This window comes from Colossoma macropomum, unplaced genomic scaffold, assembly GCF_904425465.1.
Source record: "Colossoma macropomum unplaced genomic scaffold, Colossoma_macropomum, whole genome shotgun sequence".
In the NCBI taxonomy this organism is placed as follows: domain Eukaryota; kingdom Metazoa; phylum Chordata; class Actinopteri; order Characiformes; family Serrasalmidae; genus Colossoma; species Colossoma macropomum.
Genome location: NW_023494806.1, coordinates 8,515,765 through 8,538,073, shown reverse-complemented (window position 1 = coordinate 8,538,073; position 22,309 = coordinate 8,515,765). Strand labels below are relative to the sequence as shown.

The following is a 22,309-nucleotide window of genomic DNA, read 5'->3' as shown; positions in this document are numbered from 1 at the left end:
CTAAGTCGTGGCCACGCATTATTTTTATTTATACAGGATGTCACCAGCGGGGCTCCGTAGCTCAGCACTTTTTGATACCGTTTTTTTTAATAATGACTACAACAGCATTGATAACAACACAACAACAACACCAACGATAATAATAACGATGATAATAATTAATCTTGTTATTTTAGAATTGTTTATGATTTATTTACATATATAAACATACACACCTGCCTGTGTTTTAGTGCTGTAAAGTTTTGCACAAACTGACTAAGAAGACAGAGCAGATGTGATGTGACACTGGTATGACTAGAAAATGACATAATAGTGTTTTCACTATATCAATCTGATTATAAATAAATCAGCAAAGATCATTTTGGAAGGACAAGAGAGAAGTATTACCACTCCAAAGTTTGGAAATTGCCTTTTCAATAATATTAAACCACTTTTCTTGCAGGAAAAATAACTCTAATTTATTTCTAGTACTATGCACAGCTTTGATAATAATTTGTAAAAAGGTTTTTTACACAAAGTCAAGAAATTTGAGGTCTTTTTAGAATGATGAGCGGAGCTCTGGGTGATTCAGGAATGACAGAGATATTCTGATGAGAAATGACTATAGGTAGATAATTATGGTGCACTATTCATCATTTAATAACTTCCTGCAGTTGTGAAAATGCTTGAAATGCTGAATAAAACATCAATATATTCCAAATTTAAATTTTTTTGATTGATAGTGTATGATACAGAAACATGACCAGCTTTTTATGTAGATTAATCACGATAAAACGTAGTGATGAAGTCAAAGACAACATTTCACGTAATGTTTAATCATCAATCCAGCAGATGGCGCTATTACACTGTGGACAAAACACACATTCACCATCTCTGCACTAATGGATTGGTTAAACGGAACTGAATTAAAGATGTTCAGCACGTGATAAACGTCTATATACACAGGCAAAGATAAAATCACAGATAACAAGCTTACAATCCCAGGGGTTTATTTTCATGTGAGAAAATTGACTTGAAGATTCAGTGTGTGGAGTCTGAACCAATCATCAGAAAGCAATCAACCTGTTGCTTTCTGAAGGAAACTGGCTACTTGGTGACTGAAGTGACTGAATTTGTTTCTATGAATTTAAACATAAAAATCTTTCAAGGAGAAATTCTCAGATTTTTCTAACTGTCTGCTTTATTAAAACATTAAGATGTAAACATCATCATCAGAATGGTTTGATGTGAGGTTCACTGTAGAGAAACTGACTGAGTCAGAATTGTTCACGAGACGTCTGAAGCGTTCAACACCCCTTAAAGCTCCTTACAGAAAGTTATTACATGAAATGGTTACGGATATGTTGCCTAATTCCTGAGACATTGATTTATTACAGTTTTTTTTTATTTATTCATAACAGAGATACATGCAGGGTGTTCTAAGGCAAAATAAGACCCAAAGAATTTTTCAGATTTATCATTTTGAATGATATATAAAATGATTATATTTGCATTGCAGACATTTTAACCCTCTGGGTTACTCTCCTATCACCACCACTGAGAAGAATTTTAAGTCGGTAGGGTTTTTCTACAATTAACCATTTTACAATAAACCACTCTGAATGACTTCATTAACATCTCAGCCATTAAATTATGCAGTTATTGCTATTTCCTTTAAATATGAGGTAAGACCAACTACTTTCAAATGGAAGGCCTCTTAGGGGCTCTACAATCTACTAAAATAATTATAGCAATAATCTACTACACTCTTAAAAATTATGGTTCTTTATTAAAAAAAATGGTTCTATATAGAGCCATGAATACTCAAAGAACCCTTTGCATGGTTCAAGTTAAACATTAAATTGTTCTTCATGCGTTGTATAAGGTTGCACTTAGAACCTTTGTGAAAAGGGTTCTATATAGCACGAAAAAGGGTTCTGCTATGGTCACGATGTCAAGCTTGTAACAATAAAAGGACCCTTTTCAAAAAGGTTCTATACAGAACCATAAACAACACATTGTCCATCAATCTGAAGAACACTTCCACAATGCAAAGAACCCTTTAATCATGCAAAGGGTTCTTTGAGTATTCATTGTTCGATATATAACCATTTTCTTGACTAAAGAACCCTTGAAGAACCGTGATTTTAAGGGTGTACCAATAAATAGATTCTACGAATGATCTAATGTCATGGTAGTTAAAACCTATCCTCTGATCAGTTTAGAACCACGTTGCTTTGTCACCTGCGGACTTACCTTCATGTGCTCCAGCTGCAGGACAGCATGTGATCCTCTCAGAAAAATGAACACCCTCCTCCTTGATGCACATACAGCACTGTGCAACAATCAGAAATTTACAGAAAGTGCAACCAACTTCTGTGACTGAACTTTGGAGATGTGGAAAGATGTGCCTGCAGATTTCTTTCAAAAACTGAAAGCAAGTCTGCCAAAAAGATTGGGAGCTGTAATAAAGGTAAATGGTGGACCCACTAAACAGGAAAGGCCAGAGCAGACTCTACCTGCTTATGACACTGAGGTCATTTGGAGTGCAGGGGGCACTCCTGAGGACCTTTTTCGATTAAGAGGGCCAGCTCTGTCCTAGGAAATCCCCTAGACCCAGTGCAGATGGTGGGACACAGGAGGATGTTAGCTGAGCTTGCATCCATGCTGGAGAACGGCTCCCACCCCATGCCTGAGACTCTGGTAGCACTGGGCAGCTCCTTCAGTGACAGACTGCTTCTCCTCAAGTGTGTGAAGGAGCGCCATCACAGGTTCTTCCTTCCTGCCGCCGTTAGACTGTACAACCAGCACTGTTCCCAGTAGAACCCCCCACCCCCACCCCCATTAGACCTCACACATGCAATATAATCAATACTTCACGTGCAATACTTCACGTGCAATATTCCATGTGCAGTAAGTGTAAAATATCCTTATAGTGATTTTTTTGCTGTTCTATTTATGGTGCTTATATTGTTAGGTACCACTTTAGAATAAGACTACCTTTATAAAGGGTTTATGAATGGTTTAAAATAAGTTTATTAACAGTTATTATTTAGGACAAACACTTTCAAAATCATTAACAAGCAGTTAGAACACATGAACAAAAAGGTGAGCTGTTATATCTGATGAGTATGAATATGTGAGGAAGCTGATAGTTTAATGCTGATTGATGGAGAAGACAAAGGAAAAATCAGTTCAAGATTAAAACCTGAGGTTTAACAGTATAAATGAATGTGGGTTCACTATTAGATAAGCATTAGATCACTGTTGCCCTCCAGACTGGTTAAAATGAGTTTATTAATGGTTATTAATTATCATAAACACCTTATAATAATCAATAAGCGGTTATAACACTTAAATAAACAGGGCTATTTATTGCCTAATAGTGAACCCACATTCATTTATACTGTTAAAGTTCAGATTTTGATGCTTACTGATCTTTATCCATGAAACTGCTGGCTTCATCATGCATTCATATTCATCAGATGTATGAGCTCACCTTTTTATTAATGTCATAACTGCTTATAAATTATTTATAAAGTGTTTATGATCAAGTAATAACCATTAATAAACACATTTTAAACCATTCATGAACACTTTATAAGGGTAGTCTTGTTCTAAAGTGGTACCTATTGTAAATTTTGTGAAGATTAGCATTTATATTTTTAGTCTTTAGTATTATATATATTGTCTATACAGTAATAATTAATAAACTGTAAGAGTGTTAAGAAATTACCAAGGTTAATTGCTATACCTTTGCTGCTGTAGCACTGTGAATTTCCCCATTGTGGGACTAATAAAGGATTATCTTATATTTAGTTGTTGAGGCTTCAGTCTAATTTTCCATTTTGAATTTTTTCCTGATGCTAAAAAAAGAAAAACTTGTACTTAATGGCTGTTTTTACTTGGTCTCTGATTTTTGCACAGTACTGTAACAGCCATTAAGAATAACATTCAAATAACATAACAAACAGCGTAGTGTTTGGATAATGAAAAGAATATTGATGATAACAGTGACACATTGACCGACTCAGTGAACAGCATGTATGTTAGTTTATTTTATTGCTGTATTACTATAATGTCACATTTGGTATCTGCCTCCTTTAAACCAATGGACTCGTTATTCATTCTGTCTACACAGAGCTGAGGTGCACTTGTGCTTCAGCGCAGTGTTGTCCTTTGCTCTTTAGGCAGAACATGTTATCATATTAGCAGTGGCTGCTGATACGACAAACAAAACAGGAATGCTTGGTATTGTGGCACCACTCCCACCCCCCCACCACATGATTTCATTTCGGCCAATAAGAGTCAATGAGGGAACATTACTGATACGGTATTGGCAGCGTGCAAAAAAAAGAAGGCAAAAAAACATCATACAGACATCAGATAGGAACATGAGGTCATGTAATGAGTGTCATTGATTTGGTTTTATGATTGACTCAAGCACCAGTTCACAATCCTGTCCACTGCTGTGATGCGGCTTTATGAAATCTAAAACTGACCAACTGAAATGACATTAAAATCTGCTGGACATTGACAAAGTCTGTGTACTACTTATATTACGCTTCAGTTTGTTTCACAGGGATCAGTGGTCATCTTTAAAGTTTACAGTAAAGGTCAGTGGTCGAGCAGTGTGATCCTGCTTTGTCTACCAGTGAAGGATGTCCCTCACGTGGCCCCACAGTTTCGTGATCCACAGGTTGACCCCCAAGTCTGTTAAGTACTGCAGCTCTGGGGTCAGCATCTTTCTGCACAGTTTCCTATGAGCTTTGTCCACGTTCTTTTTCAGATTGTATCCCATAATGGACTTTTCACCTATGGGCTGCCACGGCTGCATCGCAGTCTCATGAATGCTCCCGGCGTCCACAGCGTGGCCGCCCTCGATGCAGGTGGTGGCCATTTCTGCATTTCTGCGCTGCAGCTCAGCAACGTCCTTTGCCATGCGCTCCAGGCCATACGCTTCCACTTTCTGCCAGAAGGTGGTGTTGAAGTGCTGGTAAAGCTTCCAGTCAATAGAGTTCCATTCTAAAGCTTTAGCTCTGAGCTCTGGGGTCAGTTTGGAGACGGTGGAGCCCTTCCGAGCGTTTAGCTTGAAGAACAGCAGGTCCTCCATGTCCCAGCAGAGGGTGTCCTTTAGGAGGATTAGTGACTCATCAAAGTGCTCCACCAGCATGACCAGCTCAAAGCGCTGGGCAATGGCCTGGATGCCCTCTTCCACCCTTGGGTCATCCGCTGGTAAATTATTATCCTGCCCAAAGTCAAAGAACAGTAAGTTCTTGAGGTAGAAGGAGTTGAAGCCCTCAGGGTCGTAATAAACCTCAGGCTCTCTCAGGAACTCTCCAAGTTTATCTTCCCCAGAGATCTTCCACGTGAGAGGCACCAGGCGGCCAAAATAATGGAAAGAAGACTCGAAAAGCTCTGCTGGATCTCGCAGGATGGTGATATAGCTGGTGTCAGCTGGAAGCACCTTGGCCACCTCGGCCTCGTTCAAGCGCATGTGATTGCACATGATGTTGAAGCACACCCCGGGCCTGTAGTCCTTCACCTGCGAGCGGTGGAAAGGCGAAGGGTAGAAGAAGTCATTCCGGCTGCTGGGGAAGGCAAATTTCAGGCGGTGCTTCTCCCCAAAGCGGAACAGGATGTTGAGGATGGTGCTGCTGGCTGTTTTGTGGGTTTTTAAGAACATGATGTCCACCTTTGGGGTGCAGCGTTGCTCCTGTCCATGGACACTGTTGGAAGCAGCTACAGGGTAGGCAGGAGATGGGTGATGGGAGCATGAGTAAGGCACAGGAACACTGGAAAGGGAAATGACAAATATAAATGAGAAATCATACACAGAAGTGAAAACTACTTAGCATAAAACCGAGAAAAATCTCTAGATTTTCTCTCTTTTTTTTAAATAAAGGAGTTTACATACTAATAATGAACAATAATACCAATAATAACATAAATAAAAATAAGGCATATAGGACAACAATAAAATATAAAAGAAAAACACGAATTAAAATATTCCACCAGTTTCCTATGCATGATTTCTGAGTTTTTATATGTAATGCTGTAAGGGGACAATATGGTATGTGGTAAAAGTTTTATTTAGGTATTATGTCTCAGGCATCAGGAAGTGCATCTGCAACCATCACATGTAATAACTTTATTCTAGCTTTTTGTGGCTTCAGACGTCTGGCTCCTATCACCATCACTGAGGAAATTATGACTGAAATTTTGTCTTGAATAGCGCATTTCACATCAAATCACTCTGAATGACTTTGTTTACATCTGAACTACTGACATATGCATACTTTTCAAAAAATCTGTGGAATTCCCCAGTAAAAACACGCACGGAGTCAGTGATGGCCAAGGGAAGAGCGTTCCCGGGTTTGGGAGTGTACATAGCAAAGGCGCAGTCTCTTTGTTCTGGACCAACTAACAGGCCTTGACTAGATGATGTAAGTTTTTATAGGGAGACCACAGCTCTGAAATATACCGAGAGCCTCATCATGCAATGAGCTATAAGCTATGAAATAATTAATGTCAAATTTAAACCTGCTTTTGTTATTTCTTCTGATAACTATAACTTCCGCGGTTTAACTTTCGTCGTCTTCCAAAACGTGTTGCAATATTTATTATTAATTTATTGACACAATGACATTATGAAATTTGAAATCAGAGGTCAGAATGTTATGGCGAGACTCACTCTGGCAGGCTGAACTGCACCTCTGGAGCAGACAGGCAGTAAAGCAGAATCATGCAGCTGGTCAGGAGGGTCCCCAGAATCAGACCCTTACACACTGACCTCCACTGCTTCCTCTGCTTCCCAACCATCGTACCTGCAAGAAAAACAGACAATGGTCAGGCCCCAAAACCTGTAGGATAACGGTGAAACTAAATTACAGGTGTGTTCAGGGTTGTCTTGAAGGGCTTTGCTGTCGTCTTTTGGTATTACTAATTATTCTCCTAATATCAGAAGTGGGTAGAGTAGCCTGAACCCATGCTAAAAGTAGATGTAAGCATACTTTTCCACAAAACAACTTGAGTAGACTTACAAAAGTAGCAACTCCAAAAACTGCTTAAGTATGCTCTTAGCAAAAAAGGTTCTATATAGTGCCAAAAAAGGGTTCATTGGTTTGTTACAATATGGAACCCTTTCTGGTGCTATATAGAACCTTATTCAAAAAGCATCTGCAACACATTTTCCAGCAATTTGAAGCTTTTATGATGCTAAGAATCCTTTAATCATGCAAAGGGTTCTTTGAGTGTTCATGGTTCTACATAGAACCATTTTCTTTACTAAAGAACCCTTGAAGAACCATCTTTTTAAAGAGTGTACTGAGTTACTTATAGAACTGCAATGGAGATTCTTAGTACATCCAGCATCTATCAGCACAGGAACCAGGGGTGTCGCTAGGCCAGTTTCAGGGGGGCTTTATTGTATGGGAATAGAATGGCTTTATGCTGATGTTCAGTTTCACCAGATCTGAGTCATGACGGTGGTTTTTCTTGAGACTCAAAGTCGAGTAGCTTGAGGAATGATGCCGTTCTGACTCGGAGGTCTGAGGATGTCCTAAAATGTACCCCGTAGCGCCGCCTAGTGCTAACTAACATATATTTGCATGTTGGTCAGTTTGAAAATGAAATCGAAAAGTGGAAAATGTAAAGTAAATGTCCAGCAGGTGGCGCTGATGTTCGTTTGCATTTGCCTTTTCATTCTGACACTTAAAGCGCGCCGCGCCGAAAACTGAATCACAAACTGTCACTTTGCTGTTGATTTATCAGTTTTGCATTTTCATTTTCATTTTGTCAGATATGCAGCCGACTGCTGTGAAAAAGAAATAAGAACGTGAACACTGCATTTTGATTTTAGTTTTGACCCGTATTCTGCATTTCATGAAGAAAAGCCAAAGCCAAAGTGAAACTTGGATTTTCTTTTCTCTATTAGCTTTTTCATTTTAGATTTGGCCATGAAAAACCAGAATAACGACTAAAATGAAATGACAAATATCTGTTTTGCATTTATTTTTATTTTTATTTTTGTCACAAATGGCCCGTGCTCATGTGAAAAATGAAATTGCAAATGTAGGCATTTCATTTCATTTTCAATTTTGGCAGGATATTTGCACAGATGTTTGGAAAAAGAAATGGCAAAACGAGGTTTGCATTTTCATTTTATGGTTTTAATTTTAATTTCTTTTTTGGCTGGATTTGCCTCCCATATTATTCCCCCTTTCCCAAATAAATGTGCATTACTAGTTCAAATTATCTGTAGTTTATTGTCACTGATTCTTCATTATTCTACCGTGACATCGTGTCTCCAAATTCACAATATACTGTGACAGCAGGGCGTGACCTAGGGAGGCGCTGCCTCTGCTGTGCTACCAGAGATTTACTAACATAATGTGAAAAGTGGAACCCCAGGCTCAGCCAATCATATCAGACCTCATAAGTTGTAAGCTGATCGCATAAGACCTTGTAAGTTGTAAGACAATCATATCAGGCCTTGTTAGCTGTAAGCCAATCATATCAGGCCTTGTAAGCTGTAAGCCAATCATATCAGGCCTTGTAAGCCAATCATATCAGGCCTTGTAAGCTGTAAGCCAATCATATCAGACCTCGTAAGTTGTAAGATGATCATATCAGACCTTGTGAGTTGTAAGCTGATCATCAGACTTTGTAAATTGTAAGCCAATCATATCAGACCTTGTAAGCTTTAAGCCAATCATATTAGGCCTGGTAAGCTTTAAGCCAATCATATCAGACCTTGTAAATTGTAAGCCAATCATATCAAACCTAGGGGAGGGACTCTGGTTTTACTCACTCTGTAAAGTACAGTAAGTCGGCAACCGCTGAAGATGAAGAATGGATTTTGGCTAAAAGCTCACTAAAATTAAGATTAGACCTCACTGAAAATCTAGAATATACAGAGTGAAACAGTTAGTAGTTACAGAGTGAAAATACCCACACTGAATTTATTTGAACTTACTGAGAAAATATAATATTTGTCACTATGACCTTGAAATTCTGTCACCTAGATTATTAAACATGCCTACAGAGCAAAATCACACTCTTTCTGATTGTACCAACTAAGACTGAACTGATCTACAATCTGTGTACTTGGGGACTTTGCAGCTTATCTCAGAGAGAGGAGATAGCATTGCTTGACTTCAGTACCTGTGTTTGATCCATGCCTACTGTAAGTGGAGGAATACAGTGTTGAAGTCATACTGGCTCTGTGCTTAATACAAACTACAAAGAGGCAGAGCTACTGTGTGCCAGTTTGACCAAATAGCCATTTTTGATACATTTTCTGGCTGTTGCTACTCTAAACGTTCATGATGAACGGAAACTTTGTGGCCATTAAAACATTTTCTCCTAAGGGGAACAAGCCCTGGGCTCCCCTAGGACAGGCTTATCCCCCATTACTAAACCTCAGGAACTGACTCTTGTTGAGAGCCATCTTCTCTTTCTTAATCCTTTTGGTCTAAAATAAAATGATAAAGCTCAAAAATCAAAGGTGTGACCAATCACAAAGCACTGTAGATGCTGAGTCAACAGAAGATAATGAAATTAACAAACATACGTAAGTAGAAGTAAAAGTATTATTATTTAAAAATACTCAAGAAAGTACAAATTCATCAAAATTGAGCACAGCTGAGTACACGTAACTGAATAAATGGAACTACTAACTACCCACCTCTGCTTAAGACACACTTGACCTGATATACATGAAATACATGTCAGAATTGATAACATGATCAGTACTTGACCTACACATAAGCCCATTCTCCAATGATGCTGGAGAGATGCTGGCAAGCTTTACAGAACGCTGGCAGAAATATCCCATACAATCTAAATAGAAACTGCAGCACACTTTGCTTAGAGTTTCCGATTTAAGTTTGACAGGGAATTCCTCTTTAATAACATGGACAGCCTGAGAGTCCAACGTCCAAGGGAAAAGTGTTCCAGAGTTTGGGAGCATGAACAGCAAAGGCACGATCACAAGTTGAAAAGCTCAGGCTAGAGGATCTTTAAAAAGTAATATCAACACTAATATCCTGATTTCTTTGTGAGAAGGGAAAAACTTTACACCGTCACTGTTGGAACAAAATCTTGTATCTTCAGAAAAGTAACTTTACAGGAAAAAACATGCACTGCAGAAAGAAAAAACACGAGCACTGTAAGATAATGTAAAAGATTTCATTTTGGACCATTTCTATCAGTCCATTCGGCATGAAGTATTCACACAATGTTAAGGGCACCTGGCATTTTCAACTTATTACAAAATAATAAAAATAAGAAATTGCAAAAATGGAAATAAGAGAAGATTGTAGAGCTTTCGCTCTGTCTTGTGTCTTTCCGTGCCAGTGTATATATATATATGTGTGTGTATATATATATATATATATATATATATATATGCATATATATATATATATACAGTCATGTAAAGAAGTAAGTACACCTCTTAAGAAGTTTTTTTCAGCAAATTTGGACATACAGATATCTGGTCTTCATTTAAACAATGTTGCTAGATAAAGGTGATATAACTTACGTTACACCTAAAATTAACATTTTTTGTCATCCTTTATATAACTGAATAAACAGAAATGCAGTTCCCTAATGAGGAAAAAGTAAGTACTCCCCTATATTTATATACTATATATATATATTTATATACTATACTATATATATTTATATATATCACTTCTTCAAATGTGTCGAATTGAAATCAGGTGCACCCGATCAGGTGCTAATGATTAGAACACTGTTAGAGAACATCTTAGAGGAACCTGTCTTATTTAAACCACAGATATCTGGTCTACTCTTTGTTACTGGAGTGTGTGGTATCATCATGCCTATATTAAAAGAGGTCTCTGAGGCCTTCAGAAAGAAGGTTGTAGATGACTATGATGATGACTGTAGATGACTGTAGATGAGTCTGGGATGGGGGTTTGAGAAGTGTTTCCAAAATTTTAGAAATTAGTACTTCCACTGTCCAGATGTAATCATCTTGAAGATTTAAAGCCTGGGCAAATTTAGCCCAAGAGCAGACTGTAAGATGTTAAAAGACCTTTAAGAACCACAAAATTTTCTTTGCTTCAGAATTCTGAATTTCCAACAGAATATAGAAACATGATGGCTACAAAAGGTTTCATAAGAAATTTCGCTACTTCATTTGCCTCCTATGTACACAAAACAAGAACATCCAAAATTGTGGAGTTAGAATGTTTTTGTCAATCTCAAGAGCAAGCCCTGAAATATAAATACTCGTCAACTGTTGAAAAAGAGCGGAAAATTGCCAGAGCCGAATTAAACGACCTGCTACGTAGAAAGGTGGAATTCATCTCACATAGAGCAAGGCAGAAATATTATTTTAACAGATCTAGGCTAAGTAAAATACTCACACTTAAGCTGAAGCAGAGTGAACATCGGGCTACTATTGACACCATCTACTCACCATGTAAGGGATTGGTTTCTGAACCCAACGAGATAAATGCTGCTTTTACATTACACTTTTCTGACTTCTACAAACCTATTGCCAGTTTAGATATAGATACATGTCACGTATTTCTTCAAGAGCTGGATCTTCCAAAGCTAACAGCTAGTGAATCAGAACAACTTGGCCAGCCGATAACACTCGAAGGATTACACATAGCACTTATGACCTCAAAAAAAAGGAAAAACCCCAGGGATTGATGGCATTCCACCAAAGTGCAAACCGAAATCTGCTACATTTCAATCCAACAAGCATGCAATATCTCTCTATGCTGATGACATTTTATTGTACATTTCTAATTTTGAATCTGTCCCAGATTTACTAGCATCATTCACTAGGTTTGGAAAATTTTCAGGTTATATGATTAATTGGCTTAAATCATCTCTTCTCCTTCTTAATAAGAAAGCCAAAGAAATTCAGACATCACCAGCATTGGTCTCAGTAATTCCTGTAAAGAGTCAGATTACTTATCTCGGGATTGACATAATGGCCTCTCTGCAAGGTATTCTTGATACAGATTATGGTAAAACTCTGATGGAAATTCAAAATGATACAGCTAGAATTGCAAGCATACCATCTTCATTACAGTCTAGAATTGTGAGCATAAAAATGAATATACAGCCACGCATTATTTTTTTGATTGTGATGATCCCTCTGTCACCCCCAGTAATCTGGTGGAAAAGCTTGACGCAGCAATTCGCAAATTTATTTGGAACGGCAGGCAACCTAAAATGAAATTAGCCACACTGTGTTATTCTAAAATGAAAGAAGGCTTATCCTTACCTAATTTTATAATGTACCATAAAGTTTTCCAACTCCGTGCCTTAAAGGTCTGGTTCGACCCACTCTCTCATGACAAATTGAAAAACAGTTAAATGTACCTATCAGACTTCAAGCTGTATTGTTTTCTGGGTTGTCTATAAAATTCTGTTCGCTCAACTTTGGTCCCATGATGACAAACACAAATTTTTAGAGCCCTGGAAAAATTTCTTGTTTATAGTGACAAAGGTCATTTACAAATCACACTTTGGCACATTAGGAATATAAAATCTGGTACCAAACCTTTTATGTCAGAGCAATGAGAACAGGGGATGCTAAGCTTTGAAAATTTATTAACAACCATATACCAAGATCTTCCTTCTTTCTGTATTTACAATTACGTTCAGCCCTATGGATATGGGCATATGGAGTTCCATGGGGAACAAGCCTCGGGCCACATCTGATTTATAGATCGGTCATTAATACACCACCACGAGGTCTTGTATCAACTATATATTCTCATCTCACTGAAACATTGTATAAGAAGCTCCCAATTAATAGTTATGTTAGAACTGGCAACAGCTAGGATTAATAAAGTTACAATATCTACAGGGATGGATGGACCAGTGGGATGGGGAGGGATGGGGTGGATAAGGGGGTTGTTTTTTTTTTGTTTTTTTTTTATTTCCTTCAGTTTTGTAATGTTGTGCTTGATTAACAGGAAACAAATAAAAAATTGATCACAAAAAAAGAGCCACAAAATTTCATCACAGGATCTGCAAGTAGCTCTTGCTACTGTGGATATCAAAGTGCATGCATCCACCATTAGAATGAGACAACAATTTGACCTACATGGGAGGTGCGCCAGGAGGAAGCCTTTGCTCTCTAAAAAGAACATTGAGGCATGACTAATAACCAATATCTAGGCAAGGACCAGGACTTGTGGAACAGTTTGCTGTGGACAGATGAGTCAAAGCTAGAGTTGTTTGGCCACAGTACCAGAAGCCATGTTTGGTGAAAACCTAAGGCAACATTTGATCAAAAGAACCTCATACCAACTGTTAAGCTTGGTGGTGGTTTGTGATTTGGGGTTGCTTTGCTGCCTGGGCAGCTTGCAGTCATAGAATCAACTATGAATTCTCTTTCATACCAGAAAGAGTTTGAGGAGAACGTCATCTGAAAAGAAATTGAAGCTGAAGAAGTGGACCTGCCAAAAAGATAATGATCCCCAACATAGAAGTAAATCCACCAAGAAGTGGCTCAGAAGGAAGAAATGGAGGGTTGTGAAATTGACTAGCCAAAGCCCAGATCTGAATCCCATTGAAAGGATGTGGGGAGATTTGAAACAGGCTGCACATGCAAGTAAAAATTTTCAGTTGAAATAATTCTGCAAAGAAATGGACAATAATTTCTCCCAGTATATATCAGAAACTGGTAGACGGTTATAGAAAACACCTACATAAAATTGTTTCTCTCAAAAAAGACATCTCAGTTAATTTGTTTTTAAATGAATGATTGCAAACTCAAATTTCCTTTGTTTTTTCATATTATGTAACATTTATCTATATATACTGTGTAGCTGATGATCAAATACTTATATGTCCACATATGTCAAAAAACTGAAGCATTTAATGGGGTGTACCAACTTCTTCACATGAATGTGTACTTTTAAAAACCAAGCTACAACTGTACAACTAAAGGCTTTTGTTCCAAAAGGCATTATAGACCATTTTGAAGACCTTTCCTTTTGTTACAATATTTATTGTCAGGAGTGGGCTCCACACATACCAGAAACATCAGTGCTATAGTGCAATATTACGATTAATACCATCTTAATTAGAGAAATAAAAATGGGTTTTCAATGATTATCAGCTGTTATCCTTTTCAAAAACAAATTATCTCCAAAATTGTTATATATGGATATATAAAAATGGCTACAATTGGTTTTTGTGTATATCTATATATTTTTATTTTTCCAGCATCAAAGGCACACTTCTTCCCATAAAATGACAGATTTGCTTTACTACTTAAAAACAATCCTTAAAAAGAAACTTCAGGATTGGAAGTATCAGTACTTCAATATCGATCGGCCCATCCTTAATCATTACAGCTCTAGTTAATCAGTTCCATTGTGTTGTACGTCTTTTCTTTGTCAGTCTCCGGTTCCAGTGTTCGTCATCATTCCCCTCCTGTGTCCAATTATTTAAGGAACGTTTCCTGCTGCTCATTCAATCATCATCCTCCCGGGAGACCCAAACTGCAGGGGGTTAATCAAACCCAGCATCTACCACAGGCCAAACCGTTGATAAAGCACAGCTTACAAGATTCTATATGCCAGAATCTAGAACGTTAGCATCTTCTGCAGTGTTCTAGATTGTTTTTAGAATACAGTGACTGTTCCACAAGTTTTCTGACATTGTTTCATTCTGAGTGTATTCAGGCCACACTGTACTTTACCTAGCGTGGTACCGTGTATTGTGCTAGAACAAGTCAAACTGAAAACGTCACTTCACAAGGAACAAAAACTGATTCATTGTCACACAGAGATAATGCAATAAACGAAACCAGATAAAGTAAAAGGATCCACAAAAAAGTGGATTGTGAAATGAACAGGTTCCCTAGCATGGGTTGCCAGACCCTTTATCAGTGATCTAGACAAGTTCTTCTTTCAGTATAGGCACCCAAAAGCCAGAGAATTAACCTCTTAAATGCCAGCAATCATAGATGGCTTCCATTCCTCACTTGTAAAAGGTAAAAGTAACTATTAGATGAATATTTTCCATAGAAAATAACTAAAAAGGTGTTATTTGCACAATGTCACAGAAGAACCAATTTTGATTTCATAAAGGTTTACAGAGCCTTCATGTGAGGTAAAGGTTCTACACCAATTTATGGGATCTTTCTTTTTACAAAAAGGGTAAAGAAACACTTGTTCAAAGGTTCTTTAAGGCCGTGGTTCCCAAACTGGTCCACATCTTCATGTGTTGCGAACTTAGTTGGAGCAAAAATGTGGACCGTCTAGGGGACCGGTTTGAGAACCACTGCTTTAAGGAACCAAAAATTGTTCTTGATCTAATAAACCTGAGAACCAAAGGAGTTAATAAGAGCCAAAATACTCACAGTGCAGCGTCTGAACGATGGCCTCCTGTTCTTGGAGTGAGCGCATGCTACTGTGAGACTGCACCATGAGACTCAGTGACCCCCCTCCACTGTGTCACCTGCTCACAGGATAAATTATGCATTCAGATAGAAAGTGATCCTGTGTAGATCTGACCACCTGCCTCACCCCCACACACTGAAACCAGATATGGACTGCCTGGTGCTTCAGGTACCTGCCAGTGTCGTACACTATACTAACAGCACAATGCTGAGGTGGCTTTACATTAGCACCAAAAGGCTGACAAAGAACCAAAAAAGGCCATTTTGACGAGGTCAAATTGGACTATTAGTGACAGAAACCAAACCCTCAAGGCCTGAAGGCACTCATTGTTTTTTCTGGGCTGCAACCTACCCCTGCCTTCGTGGACAACAACGGCATTGTTGCGTACATGGCAACACAAAGTTCATTTTCAAATCGAAAAACTGTGGCCGTCCATTTACATCAATGTACTGGCAACCCATGTTAGGCCTTCTGAGCTCAGAGTGAATTTGGGCCTATTTTGCTTTGTGAGTAGATCAACAGCAATGTCCCCATCAATATGCACTGAGTCAAGTGTTACACCAACACAATTATGTCAATAATTGCCAGTAAGTAAGTTATTGACTAGTAGGTTCCGAGCTACTTATTTTTGATAGTAAAGGTGTTGATGTTATTTATCTTAGTCATGTGGAAATAATGTAGACGTTTGAATCTAGCAAATTCAGTGCATTACTTTTTCCAGCTCCTGCTTCATTAGCCATTCCTCTCACCTGAGAAGCATTTACGAGACAAGCTGTGGATCCTCGGAGACCAATGATTAACCATGCAGGCATTAGATGGCGGTAATTTTTCACACATAAGGTGGTTGCTCACCTTTAAATGGCAAAAAAGTGGTAAATCTGAAAAACACCTTTTGCCACCATTCATTTACTTAATTTCCAGTCTAAACAGCATTTTAGTACAAGTCATTCATGTTTTTTGAAGATATTTCTGAGGAGATTAGATATTAGAACTCCACTTGCATAACAAAGGGGAACGTGAAAAAACAGGAGTTTCCAAAACAGGAGACAAAAAATGATTAAAAGCTACAGAGAAAATGGGCCTCCTAACAACCACCTGCAAGACCTGGTAGACACCAAAACTGCCTCATCAGATAAACAGCACTTAAAGCCTTCATCTTTAAAAGAGAGCAGAAAATCAAGCTCGGAATCGGAAACAATCCACAGGTTTCTGTCCATCCTTCCACTGTGAGAAGACAACTCAGCACTATGAGTATAAAAGGATGTGTAGCTGTCAAGAAGCCTCACTGAGAAAAGGAAATAGGCAAAAAAGAACTGTAACTGTAAATCAAACAGAGAAGCCGCTGGTCGTCTCAGAACAATGGACTGACCACCCCAGAGTCCAGACTTCAGCATCACTGAATGTGTTGGGGATTATCTGGATTGTGAAACAGAAAATTCCACCAACTTCTAAGACTGAACTTTGCAGGTGTGGAAAAATATCCCTGCAGATTTCTTTGAAAAACTGAAAGTGAGACTCCTGAAAAGAACAGAAGCTGTAATAAAGGCAAATGGTGGACTAACTACCAAAAAGTTTATATTATATTCAGATGCTGAGGCTTCTGTGTAATTTTCTGTTAAATATGTCTTATGTTTTTTTCTGATTCTTAAAAGCGAATAATTTGTACTTAGTGACCATTTTGGCTGAATGGTCATGAAACACATAGCTTTTAAAGGCATTAAACACTTTAGGTGTCTAGTTTCTATCCCTATTGCTGTGAACGTTTCTGACATCTCTAGAATGTAACATCTAACTACTCTGAATGACTTTTAATCTTAACAATTTTTCAAATTTTGAATTTTTCAGCATGTGCACATATTTGTTGTCACTTGATTTATGATTTGTCATCCAGTATCACATTAACTCATGCGTCATTTTACTGTTATAGGCATAGTCTCACATCAATAATCCATTTAATGTTTTTAATGCCCTTATTATTTCTATGACACCCATTTTGAACTTTTCCTTACTTCTGTTTGCGTTTGTAGTTTTACGGCAGCTGTGCTGTCGCTGTCATTGCAGAGTGTATGCAGACTTTGCCTACTATTTACTGCACATTACTTCAGGTGCAGGCATGGCCCTCCTCTCTTGTTCTGCCAAATGATCCCAAACGCATCCACACTGATAAAAATCAGAGCATTTAATTGACTTGATGCAAAGGTGCACAGCGTTTCCACATGAATAAATATAGCAACACAACGTTGTTTTTCAGTTAACTTACTTTTGGTACTCGAACATGATATAATTAATTGTTGTGGAATCTATGCACATAATTGAATTAAGTACTGTTTTTGTGGGCTGACAGACTGGCAAGGCCTGCTTTACCATATTTTACCTGTATTTTACCTCCATTTCATTTTAGTCTTTCAACTTTAATTCCTATTTGAGCCCGTTTAATTCCGTTCTGCTGTTTCGGATACTGAACTCTGTTCTAACGCTTCTCACTTTGAAGCTTTAGCATTTTATTTTAGACCAAAAGGATCCCAAAAAAGTGAAGAATGAAGTCTAACAGACTTCAGTTTGATGCTGATAGATGCTGATATGTGCTAAGAAGCTCACTTCCACTACACTGTTAGAAATAAAGGTTCTGTGCAGGTACATTTTTCATTCATCAAAGTACAAACAATGTAAATGTTCCCTCAAAGATACAGCAGTGGTTTTAAGGTCCAGTTGTGTACCTTAAATAAGTTTTTTCCAGGTGAAAATTACATATTTGTACCTTTTCATAATCTAATGTTTTAAAACAGATCAGTAAAATGAAAGTCTGGAGACGAGACGGGGTGTGTGCAGTCAGTACAATTTAGAAAATATAATTTCAGTGGATTATGGTACAGTTATGTTCCCTGACTAAAGGTACTGAGATGTACCCTTGAGGGTGCCAGTGACAAGAGGGGAACTGCCCCAGTGACAGTTTAGTACCTTTATTTCTGAGAGTGTACAGCTCTATGAGGAACTCATAACATGAGCATTAAGTTTAACTCAATTCTTTTTTATTACATACTGTCATTTCTATTTGAATCAGTATTTTACTGAATTAACAACTCTAATTGAGAATTAATTGATAACTGGTTTTGGTTCCTGAATCCCAGGACTGACTTTTTCCAATCTTAATCCAGTAGCTTGTGTGCCGCAACCTTAAGTTCCAGTTCCTTGATTAAGTCTAATCCTGGACTATATATAGAGATTCTACATTCAGAATGCAGTATTGTCCAGGACTAGGCTTAATCCCTGGCCAGGAAACTAAATTCATTTTCACTGTACAGCATTTTACAGTATTGCCCACAATCTTACTATCTTTTAGTGCTCTACACTGTAAAATGATGCAGTTTAACCTACAGAAGTAACCTGCCTTAAAGTTTATTGAACAATAAATGTCGAGTTAACAGTACATTACATTAACCCCTTTGTGCAGGCCTCCTAGTGACCATTCTGCCAGCAGAATGAAAATCAACTCATCAGATATTTTTTTAATAACATTATGAAATAAAATGGTTTAATTCAAATTACCCTTAAAATGTATTTTTTAATGCCTAATGTAATTAAAAATATTCAAATTCAAGGCTGAACAGAGGGACCCCCAAAACAGACTGAAATTGTATTTTTAACTACTGTGAAAAGGTGTTGAGTAAAAAAAAAAATAGAATTTTAAACGACCTGAATTTTAATCTACCCAGGTTGCTTACTTTAAGTTAATACAAACTTTTTTGCAACATAAAAACATAAAAGAGAACAAAACGAGATTATACTTATGTTAATGATAAAAAAAACCCATATAAACTGTAAAGCAACAATTTGCTCCAAATCACTCAAAATTAGTTTAAATCGTCACAACCAAAACATTTCCTAAAGCTTCTGTAGTGTTATGATAGTTTTGGTAGTGACAAAGTGAAATGTTCTATCATTTCCTTTAATAAAATAAATATAATTGAGTATTAGGGTCACACAAAACCAAATAACATTAGCTTCAAGTCAGTTAAAAGTCCGAAATGCATTTTCAACCAGTTTGATATATGCTGGTGAAGGAAGGTGACACAAGGTCAGTCATGAGGAAAATGACTGTGATGCATGTTATCTTATTTTCTTATTTGCAGCATAATCAAACTCATGTTTATTAATTCTAATCTGGTTGACCTCTATAATGTAATACATAAAATGATTTGTTATTAATTTTTCTACACTACCCTTGTAAACATAAAGGTTCCTAAATGGGTTGTGGATGTACAGTCCAGAGAAAAAGCCTTAATTGGTATAGAACCTTTACATTAAGTGAAGGTTCTTTGGATTTTAACGTTCTGCTAGTGGAATGAAAATTGACTTGGATACTTTTAATTATTGCAATCAATTGATGTCCCTCTGTGTGTAAAATGTGACTTCGTGTTGAGGTGCTGGCAAGCAATAAGCGGTGAAATGGTCTGTGCAAATAAATTGCTGCAACAAATTGTTTTGTTTTGGTCCAGTCATCATGAACTTCACTCAAAATGTAGGACAACAGCCATTTTCAAATTATGTTAAAACCTGATAAATGACAAAAATGGAGATACAAGGTTTTGTTCTGACAACAGTGACGTGATATGTATGTGTATATAAATATATATATATATATATGTATGTATATATATTCATACATACATACATCGTCTAAACTGCTTATCCTTCTGGGTCACGGTGGGGTGCTGAAGCCTATCCTAGCTGTCATTGGGTGAAAGGCAGGATTATATATATATATATATATATATATATATATATATATATATATATATATATATATATATATATATATATATAAAATCCAAATCCAAAGAAAAACATGTGTTTATTTTTCTACATCATTTGAACATGGCAGATGTTCTTTAAATTGTGTGAAAATTTCATGATGAATGGACCAATAGAAATGCTCCAGAAACTGCCCTCTCCTGTTATCATTACCATTTTGGAGATTCTTGTTTTTCTTTGGACAGCAACGATACATATATTTTTCCACTGAGATTTACTTCATTCATATTACTAAGGTAGAAGTTGTACTTTACAGCTATCATGAAAAAGGTTTCACACTCACATCTCTTTTGCAGACGTGATCCAATACATTACCATGGTTCTTCTGTGGCATCACTTCTACTGACCCTTTTTTCACTTTTATTTTCAAAACTATACAAACCTAATCCACTAAACTGAGAAACACACGTACAGTGAAATGTCCTTCAGCTCCATGCATTGCTCTAATATCACTTCTGTTGTTCGTGTTTAATTTAGCCTGTCTCTCAGCCTATGACCAACGCGGCACTTATCTAATCTGAAAGTCTGATTCATTCCTCCAACAAACTTACCACACAGTCACCAGAAAGTGCCACAAACAATAACAGTCATGTGACCAGGCTCTTTGCTATCAGCGCTCATTCAAAGTGAACAGGAGAAAGACCTTCAGTACCTCAAAGACTGGACATTTTCCCCCCAGCTGGATAGACTGATGGACGAGGGATGCTGCTGAGAGTGAAGCTCACAGACATGGACTCTCATCACATGCTCACATCCGTAAATGGACCTTCTCTGACTCTTCTGCTTGTCCAGTGGAGTCTGCTGCAGCCTCTGTGGACGCTCTGATGGTTATTCATGCTCTCTGCTGTGGTGCTGTTGGATGTCCAGCAGTCTACTCACTCCTCTCTCCGTCTCTGAGCACCTGATGTGTTTGAAACTCCACCTCCTCTCGCTCTCACCCTCTCTCTCTCTCTCTCTCTCTCTCTCTCACTGTAATGAGAACAGAGAGAGACTCAACCGCCCTCTCTCTGTGGCATCACATCTGCTGCACTACTGGGAATTGCACTCGTCATGCTTTGTATGTGTGGAGAGAGAGAGAAAGAGAGAGAGAGAGAGAGAAAGGGACAAAAGAGAGAGAGGAAGGGAGGAAGGCAGGGAAAGAGAGAAAGAAATAAACAAGGGAGGGAGAGAGAGCAAAATAGAGAGAGAGGAAGAGAGAAAGAGGATAGAGAGTAAGAAAGTGAGATAGAAGAAGGAGAAAAAGAAAAAGTGGGGAAAGAGTGAAGAGAGAGGGAGGGAGGGGAAGGAGTGAGAAAAGTGAGAGAAGGATAAAGAGGGAGAGAGAAAGGGATAGAGGAGTTAGAAAGAAAGAGAAAGAGAGAGCAAGAGAAAAAGGGAGAGAAAGAGAGAAAAGTGGGAGGTAAAAGAGAGGGATCAGAGCAAAAGACAGCGAGACAGAGGAAGAGAGGAAAAAAGAGAAGAGGAAGAAAGAAAGGAAAATAGAGAACAGACAAAGAGGGCGAAAGAGCAAGAGATGTTAGACAGATAGAGAAAAGGAGAGCAAAAGAAAAAGGGAGAGAGAGAGAAGTGGGAGATAAGAGATAAAGCGAGGGAGTAAGAGAGAGAAGGAAAGAGAAAAGGGGTGAGTGTAAGAAAGAAAAGATGGACAAAGAGAGTTAAAGAGAGAGGAAGGAGAGGGAGAGGAGAGAAAAAGAAAGTGAGAGAAAGAGGGGGAGAGAGAAAGGTGAGAAAGAGAAAATGAGATAGATGAAGAGAAAAAGGGAGAGAAGAAAGAGAAAGACAGGAGAGAGAGGGAGAGAGGGAGAGAGAGAGAAAGAGATAGCAAAAGAGAGAGGAATGAGAGAGGGAGCGAGAGAGACAGTGGGAGAAAGAAAAAAGGGGAGAGAGAAAGAGAGAACGAAAGGGGAGGAAAAAGGATAGAAAGAGGAAAGAGAAAATAAGAGATAGAAGAGGGAGAAAGTAAAGATGGAGAGAAAGAAAGAGGGAGAAAAAGAGAGAGAGAAAGAGAGCGAGAGAGAGAAATGAGGCTTTAGAAAGGAAGAAAGAGAAAGGGACGAGAGATAGCAAGATGAAAGGGGAAGGAAAAGAAAGAAATAAAGAGAGCGGGG

General features: G+C 37.9%; 1 protein-coding gene across 2 annotated transcripts; it reads right to left on the bottom strand.

Moving 5' to 3' along the window:
* Positions 1 to 4,032: 4,032 nt before the first annotated feature.
* Positions 4,033 to 21,357, bottom strand: gal3st1a (galactose-3-O-sulfotransferase 1a). Of its 2 annotated transcripts, XM_036598463.1 has the most exons (4): positions 20,854 to 21,357; positions 15,350 to 15,447; positions 6,674 to 6,806; positions 4,033 to 5,774 (listed from the first exon to the last, which is right to left on the bottom strand). In XM_036598463.1, exons 2-4 carry the CDS (start codon positions 15,414 to 15,416, stop codon positions 4,628 to 4,630), a joined length of 1,347 nt encoding a protein of 448 aa, XP_036454356.1. In that variant the 5' UTR covers positions 15,417 to 15,447; positions 20,854 to 21,357; the 3' UTR covers positions 4,033 to 4,627. The 2 variants fall into 2 exon arrangements, with proteins under 2 accessions (XP_036454356.1, XP_036454357.1); XM_036598464.1 differs by lacking the exon at positions 15,350 to 15,447.
* Between the last annotated feature and the right edge of the window lie 952 nt (positions 21,358 to 22,309).

What these genes read in the sequence shown, in the direction of transcription:
- gal3st1a (XM_036598463.1), bottom strand. Translation starts at nt 15,416, where the DNA reads ATGGTGCAGTCTCACAGTAGCATGCGCTCACTCCAAGAACAGGAGGCC. An exon ending in CATCGTTCAGACGCTGCACT is followed by an intron (nt 6,807 to 15,349) that starts GTGAGTATTTTG and finishes TTTTTCTTGCAG; the next exon opens with GTACGATGGTTGGGAAGCAG. An exon ending in GTGCAGTTCAGCCTGCCAGA is followed by an intron (nt 5,775 to 6,673) that starts GTGAGTCTCGCC and finishes TTCCCTTTCCAG; the next exon opens with TGTTCCTGTGCCTTACTCAT.